The 7,997-nt window shown below is 37.3% G+C and overlaps 2 protein-coding genes across 2 annotated transcripts in view; both read left to right on the top strand.

Moving 5' to 3' along the window:
* The first annotated feature begins 1,829 nt into the window (after nt 1-1,829).
* LOC137013173 (lymphocyte antigen 6B-like) lies at nt 1,830-4,346 on the top strand. Its single transcript, XM_067376805.1, has 4 exons — nt 1,830-1,913; nt 1,987-2,112; nt 3,037-3,162; nt 3,299-4,346. Exons 1-4 carry the CDS (start codon nt 1,865-1,867, stop codon nt 3,364-3,366), a joined length of 369 nt encoding a protein of 122 aa, XP_067232906.1. The 5' UTR covers nt 1,830-1,864; the 3' UTR covers nt 3,367-4,346.
* A 3,527-nt stretch (nt 4,347-7,873) lies between these two features.
* Nucleotides 7,874-7,997, top strand: part of LOC137012691 (fulditoxin-like) — a 129,364-nt gene continuing 129,240 nt past the window's right edge. The window contains exon 1 of the mRNA XM_067376083.1: nt 7,874-7,972. Coding sequence (XP_067232184.1) covers nt 7,924-7,972 — 49 coding nt within the window. The 5' untranslated portion in view covers nt 7,874-7,923. The remainder of the gene's footprint in view (nt 7,973-7,997) is intronic.

Raw genomic sequence — 7,997 nt, 5'->3', positions numbered from 1 at the left:
TGACTGATTTTAATCCCAAAAGAGGGTTTGCATTGGCACAAGCTGCTCGTCAATCTGGCCCCTAATATGTTAAATATTACGTAGGGCCTATATAACATGGAAGCTTAAAGAACCATAACTACCCATCAGAAGAAGTAGTGCATCATTGCTCGTAAGGTTATTTTAGTGTATCACATGAAGCCACCCACGCCCTAATCACAGACTGCACTACTCAGCATAATGGTAACCACAAAATCCAACTCATCAGAAACTCTTTCCTTTTACTAAAAAACACATTAAAACCTAAAATTTTAACATTTATTCTCCTTGTCCTATGCAAAGCATACTGGGAACCATAAATCCACTGCATTTTCAAAGTTGTCAAGATATTTTCAGGTTACTACAACTTTTAAAACAAATAAATATATTAACATCGGCTTAAATTACACACAATGTTACCCAGCCAACACAGCATGGTGGGGCCCAGATGGATGTCACCTGGGCTGCCTAACTGGGGCCCAGACATTTTTGTCCACGGTTTCCATGGAGGCCCCACATGGCTTAACCCAGATGAACTGGGCAGCGTTTCCCAAAAGCATCGTAAGCTTAAGTTGATCGTAGCTCCATTGAAACCAATGGAGCAGAATCACTGAAGGACAGAGAAACAACAAGAACTACGACTTCAGCCACAGCCTTCGATGAAATCAACTGAAGATAAAAGACATTAAATCTCTCAAGATCTGATTAAACATCTCCACAAACAGCATTACCAGCTTCTTGAAAAAGCTGATCTTCTGAATCACAGTGCTGCTGTAATCAATAATGTAAATCTAACTCAGAGTTTGGGCTCTAAATGAGTTCAGTGATTCAGATCAAATAATGATTATGTGAAAACATAACCAACACCACCTGATTATTTTTTTCTCTTTGCTTGTCTGGCTGTTATAACTCAATTACAGCAGCCCAAACAAATTCTAATATTAAAAAGTGAAGGGTCAAGAGCTCAACTAAAGCAAACCCTGATCTCTGTGATGGTGTCTTAAAAACTGTGATTTTCTCCTTTGGTGATTCTGCTTGTTATCATCAGGTGTCTTCAATAATGCTCAATCATCACTCAATTAAACACTTATTTATCTCTTTAACTTTAACATAAAACAAAACAAAAATATGGCAGGACTTTTACTTTCTGACCCCTGGACTTTCCACCTCTGTTTGTCTTCTAATGTGATTTTTCCTTCTCTCTTTTTTTTTTTGTTGTATTTTGCAGGAGCTGAGCGTTCCTTGGAAGAGGGCTGGTTCTGGGTTGCACAGGCTTCACTTCAATAAGGGTTGTCATTATTGCTGTGTCACTATTTCTGGTCATTATTTGCAGTGATTTTTGTGGATGTGATTTTGACTGGCGGGATTTCTTTTGTGCACTGGGTGCACCATCCTAGCCCGCTTCTCATAAAGGAAGCCTCCTGCATAAATTAATTCTTTTTTTCTTTTCCCCCCATCTGACCAGGACAATTAAATGCTGCATTTTTGAGGTTTAAAATTTTGTAATAAAAATATTTGCTTAAACGGAAAGTCACGCCTCTTGCCTCTTCTAAGTTGCGTGCTTTGATTTTTTTTTTTTTCCTGATAATTTCCCGTTATCTCGGGCTGGCGTAGTCACTACAAACCAGCCACTTACTACAATAGCAACAGTCAAATTTGTCCTGAGGAACTTTTCTACTTTTCATTTAAAATCATTATCTTACACTACTAATTCAAACATTTATCGTGAGTGTTTGAGTTTGTCTTTAAGTTTGACTTCACAAAGTTTCCTCATTAAACCCACCCCTTTCTGAACAGACATAAAAGGAACGGAAACATTGTGATTTCATTCTGTTCCTGACACAAGATGGATCTGCGAGTCTCTGTCGTTCTTCTTTTCTTTTTTCTCACTGGAGGTACAAAAACAGCAAGTATTGAATGTATTATTTGGTACACAGAGATCACTGAATGTCTCTCTCTGTCTTTAAGGATATTCTCTCCAGTGTTACTTGTGCATACCTGATTTGATGGGTTCCTGTGAAGGAACAACAACAGTGCAGACATGTGAAGCTGGATATACCCAATGTTCAAGCAGTACAGTGGAACAAACAGTTGGTAAGTCCAGCAGGATGTGGAAAATTTACTGTCGTAGTTTACTGAAGCTATGTTTCATCACCCTGTTTTTATGCACGTTTTGAAGTATCACATCAGAAAGAGTGATGGAAACGCCCAACAAAGTTTGTACAGTCACTTGAGGGAGTAGCCCCTCACTGCAGAACACACGAGATCCAGGGGGTGCGGACGGGCAGTTTAGGGATTATGTAAAGTGGGAGGAGTTGGATCTCGTGTTCTGCACTGAGGACCATCTCGCTTGAGGTAGTTTTTGACTCGTGCGAATAATGGGAGATGGAAACAGATGTTATGTTTGATTCTGTTATGACGCATTAATTCTGGATGTACTTCAACTCGGTACAAGTGTGTGTGTGCAATGCATTTTCCCTTTGGTGCTTGCCAAAGAAAGACATGAGTCATGCGTACATTTGTACTGAGTTGTCAACTGGCATAAAGTTGGTTTGGTGTTGGACGTTCGATATTTGCAAATTTAGGGACCGTCTCTAAAGTTACATCTGACACTGGTATGCTTGTTTCTTACTTAAATAGCATTTGAAGAGAACAATTTACAGTCATAAAACCAACTGTAAAATCTTCATCTAGGTGTCAGCTATGATGCACACCTTTTATATTTATGATATTTATTAAAATAAACTGTCAAATATGTAAATAATTGCTATTTCTCACTGTATATGGGCTCGTACAGAAATATGTCATAATTTAAAGCTCAATAACATTTGAAGGGAATCATATACAGTCATAAAATCAAATGTTATTGGGACCATATGTAGCCTACTCTGAGCAGAGTTGATTTAACTCTGGGGATTTTGCTGTGTATAATTGGAATTATTTGTCTCTTCCAAGAGGAACATGATTTCTGGAATTGTTTCTTTAGCCTATTTTTTAGGAAGTTTGTCCTTTTTGCAGGTTCCACTAAAATGTCCGTCACAACTAAAGGATGTGCAAAGGAATGTAAACGGACGACTGCACAGACACCAGAGGGACTGACAGTGTCTCTCCAGTGCTGTGACACTGACCTTTGCAATGCAGCAGGTATATAATATTTATTTGGCTTTTTTTAAAAACTGATTAAATTGATTGGCAATGAACATGTACTTTTCAATGCCTACAGTTAGTACTACTAGTAGTAGAAGCATTAATTAACTTGTTTCTTTATCATCTTGATTAGATGGAGTGTTTAAGGGAAGCTTCCTCCTGCTCTTCTCTCCTCTGCTCTTCTACTTCCTGTTTCAGTGATTCCAGATTCAAGACTTCAGATTCTACAGTGAAGATCAGCGCAAAAACACATTCTTTCATACACAGAAAATGGGATCCTTCGAGAATGTATAAGATATATAAACACACTTATCCATAAATCAATCAAATACAGTCAAAACAATCTCTGTTCCAGTAATTTCCTATTATCACTGTAAAGCTGCTTTGAAACAATCTTTATTGTAAAAAAGTGCTATATAAATGAAGGTGACTAAACTTTGTTCCCCTGGTTTCCATGGTTATTCATTATTTTACTGATTACAGCACACTTGTTTGGACTGAGTTCATTATCTTGTGTATTTAATAAGACCTTCCGTTTTCTCAGTTCCTGGGGCCTCATTTAATATACTGTAGAAAGCAATGCATTCTGGGTAATATTTGTCATTAATTTTAAGAAAGTAGCCTACAGGAATACTGTGAGTTAACAACGCTCAAAGTCGACACTCAGAGGCTGTTCCAAATCACACCCTATACCCTCATTCACTATTCCCTACATTAGTTCACTAATATAGTCCACTTGACAGAGAATTCAGACACTGATGAACACCTGATTAACACAATCACTGAAGGACAGAGAAACAAGACCAGAAAAAAGAGAAGAGCAGAAACACAAGAACTACAACTGATTTCAGCCACACTGAGTGTGAAACCAGTTCACAAACCAGTTTGACATTATTTCTTTCATACATGTACAGAAGTTCTTGTTGAGAATTAACAGATTTGGATGTTGATGTTTTATTGAAAATAAAAATATATTGAAGTTTGTAGTCACCATCGTGGTGACCAGTGTCTGCTTTAGTTGGGCTCTTGACTCTTTAACATTAGTTTTCTCTGGTTGCTGTAACTGAGTGTTTATAAAACACATTTGTTATGGGGTAAAAAAAGCTAATGTGAAGTAGTGATTATGTCTCTGGTTCAACAGCATAAGAACAGCAATGTTTCAGTTACTTAGAAGAATATTGAAGTCGTATAATTGAATCTCGACAATGGTGACATTCAAAAGTTTAATGTTGGAATGCATGCTGGGTGCCAGCATAATACAAAACTCCCAGCATGCACTGCAGCATTGGCTCCCTTTTTATTGCCACCATTGTTGAGATTGATGTTTTTGTTATCTGTGTGTCTAAATAATGTTGCATTTGTTTTTTTTTAGTGCATGGTGTTTTTAAAAAAAATCTTTTTAACTGATTGTTGTTGGAACTTTTGCTGTAATTTCACTGTGGTGATAATGTAAGATATTAGTCTGTTAATTATGTAACACAAGGGATTAAACACGAGTTCAATGAATCAATAGACACTGATGGTTACATTTTCATCAACACATACCTATGAGCACTCAATGTTTTTTCTCCACATTTGTTTCTACCATAACAACTGTGGTTTGCAAAAATAGTTTAAGTAGCCAAAGAAAAAAACAAAACTGATGTATAAAAAGTCATGGGCCAAGAGCTCAACTAAAGCAAACACTGATCTCCTCAATGGTGACATCAAACCAAACATAAAACATCAACATCTAAACTTCTGTTAATTCTCAATAAGATCTTGTGTAATAAGTGTAGTAATGTGTCATGGCTGGAAGACAGTTGTAGTTCTTGTGTTTATGTTTGTTTGTTTGTTCATTCTTGTTCCTCTTTTAGTGATTCATTTGTAGAAACCGAGTGCCTCAGATTGTCCCACTGCCATTTAAATTTACAAATTAATATTTATTATATGCTGATGATGTGAGCATATTATTACTATGAACTTTTTTTTATAAAAACATTACAAATAAAGAGACTTTCACTGCATCAGAAGCTACACAATCACCATCTGGTAAATAAAACAGCATGCAGCATATCACCAATGTCTCTTGATCTTCTCCTGAACCTAAGCACAGGCTCTACTCTTCAGCACAATGGTGACCCGCAAAACTCAATTTTACAGTAAACTATACTGGCAACAGTGTTGCCAGTATATAACTGTTTTTTAACTTACAGTTTGTTACTGTTAAAATACATTTTGCGGGTGTGTCATTTCATCTTACACCTTTAACCCTTTCAACCCCACAGGAACATCCTCTAGTTCCCACACTACAGAGTAAAGGCAGGAACAAACCAAGCCGACGCTGACGAACTAGTGGCGATGAAGCAGACTACGGGGTTGGTTCAAGTTGGCAGCGTCTGGGTCCAAAGTTGGCCTGACACACCAAACTGACAGCCGACGGTTCTGTGCTTGCGCAAGATGAAATGCCTTTCCGTACCAGCAGGTGGCAGTAGCTGAACAGCCAATCAGAATGATCAGATGGCCCGACTGACGACGAGCTCCGATGGCGATTCAACATGTTGAATTGACCAAAAAAAAGCAGACGAGGACTAACTTCAGCCGACGGTGCGGAACACACTGAGAAAACTTAGTCGGCCGACGAACAAAAACTGCCCGATGGTCGACCGGCAGCTTGGTGTGTTCCTGCCTTAAAAGCAACATTGATGCTGTTTTGCAGTGATATAATTAAGTTAATATGTAAGTGATGATTGAGCATTTATGATGAACACCTGCTGTTAACAAACAGAATCACTAAAAAGAGGAACAAGAATTACAACTGTCTTTTACATTACCACACTCATTACTGACCAGTTTAACTTTATTTTTACAGAAGATCTTATTGAGAATTAAAGGGGTGATGAACTGAGAAATCAAATTTTCCTTGAGCTTTTGATATATAAGAGGTCATCATACTATAAGAATATCCTGTAAGTTTCAGAGCTGAAAACTTCCTTATTAGTCCAATAAAAGCTTTAAATGACACCAGACCCAGCAAACGACAGGATTTTCAAAGTGGGGATCTATGACGTCAAAGGGCAGCAAGCACCGCCTCTGCAGAAGAAGATCAACGCCTACTTCATTCCTGCCTGTTTAGCCCCGCCCACCAATTTGCGCATGACATGCAAAAGAATAGGTAGCCTAAGTAACATAGGCCTGCATGGTGCTAAACCAGATCTACCCAGCAATAAACATGCCGTTGAGGATTACAAAATATTGTGTAGTGCCTGGACTCCACAGTAATGCAACATGTAAGTAACTGTGTTAATTCTAATGCCTGAACACTCCTAAACTAATGAACTAATACATAAACAAACTACGTGAAGTGCGCTGTAAGTCACTTGACATGGTATACTGCTTAATTGTTTTAGTAATTTTCTTTATTCTCACTATTTTATTTTTTGCTGTTTTTATGTGACTTTTTAGTAGCTTGTTTTCTAATGTTCCGAGTTGATCTGTTTATCAGAATATGTTGCTTGTCACCGTCGTTGAGATTCATACGCTGATTCTTGATGTCTGTGTGTGCCTAAAAGAATTTTTTTTTTTTTTGATCAGAACAACTTTTAAGAAATATTTTGCATTATATTGAAAAAGCTGATCTTCTGAATCACAGTGCTGCTGTAATCAATAATGTAAATCTAACTCAGAGATTGGGCTCTAAATGAGTTCAGTGATTCAGATCAAATAATGATCATGTAAAAACATAACCAACACCACCTGATCATCTTTTCTCTTTGCTTGTCTGGTTGTTATAACTCAGTTACAGCAGCCCAAAAAAATTCTAATATTAAAAAGTCAAGGGTCAAGAGCTCAACTAAAGCAAACCCTGATCTCTGTGATGGTGGGTTAAAAATTGTGATTTTTTCTCCTTTGGTGATTCTGCTTGTTATCATCAGGTGTCTTCAATCAATCATCACTCAATTAAACACTTATTTATCTCATTAACTTTAACATAAAACAACACAAAAATATGGCAGGACTTTTACTTTCTGACCCCTGGACTTTCCACCTCTGTTTGTCTTCTAATGTGATTTTTCCTTCTCTCTCTCTTTTTTTTTTTTTTTTTGTATTTTGCAGGAGCTGAGCGTTCCTTGGAAGAGTTCTTGGTTCTGGGTTGCACAGGCTTCACTTCAATAAGGGTTGTCATTATTGCTGTGTCACTATTTCTGGTCATTATTTGCAGTGATTTTTGTGGATGTGATTTTGACTGGCGGGATTTCTTTTGTGCACTGGGTGCACCATCCTAGCCCACTTCTCATAAAGGAAGCCTCCTGCATAAATTAATTATTTTTTTCTTTTTTCCCCCATCTGACCAGGACAATTAAATGCTGCATTTTTGAGGTTTAAAATTTTGTAAACTATTTTAACTTCAATAAAAATATTTGCTTAAACGGAAACTCACGCCTCTTGCCTCTTCTAAGTTGCGTGTTTTGATTTTTTTTTTTCCTGATAATTTCCTGTTATCTCGGGCTGGCGTAGTCACTACAAACCAGCCACTTACTACAATAGCAACAGTCAAATTTGTCCTGAGGAACTTTTCTACTTTTCATTTAAAATCATTATCTTACACTACTAATTCATTATTTAAAACTGATCGTTATTGTGGAGGAGAAACATTTATCGTGAGTGTTTGAGTTTGTCAAGTTTGACTTCACAAAGTTTCCTCATTAAACCCACCCCTTTCTGAACAGACATAAAAGGAACGGAAACATTGTGATTTCATTCTGTTCCTGACACAAGATGGATCTGCGAGTCTCTGTCGTTCTTCTTTTCTTTTTTCTCACTGGAGGTACAAAAAACAGCAAGTATTGAAT

The sequence above is a fragment of the Chanodichthys erythropterus genome, chromosome 22 (assembly GCF_024489055.1).
Source record: "Chanodichthys erythropterus isolate Z2021 chromosome 22, ASM2448905v1, whole genome shotgun sequence".
Lineage (NCBI taxonomy): Eukaryota > Metazoa > Chordata > Actinopteri > Cypriniformes > Xenocyprididae > Chanodichthys > Chanodichthys erythropterus.
The sequence above is the reverse complement of the archived record's forward strand: the minus strand, read 5'-3'. Positions and strand labels throughout refer to the sequence as shown.

Coding starts and splice junctions, on each gene's coding strand:
- LOC137013173 (XM_067376805.1), top strand. CDS start 1,865: ATGGATCTGCGAGTCTCTGTCGTTCTTCTTTTCTTTTTTCTCACTGGA. Junction 2,113..3,036: donor TACAGTGGAACAAACAGTTG/GTAAGTCCAGCA, acceptor TCCTTTTTGCAG/GTTCCACTAAAATGTCCGTC. Junction 3,163..3,298: donor TGACCTTTGCAATGCAGCAG/GTATATAATATT, acceptor CATCTTGATTAG/ATGGAGTGTTTAAGGGAAGC.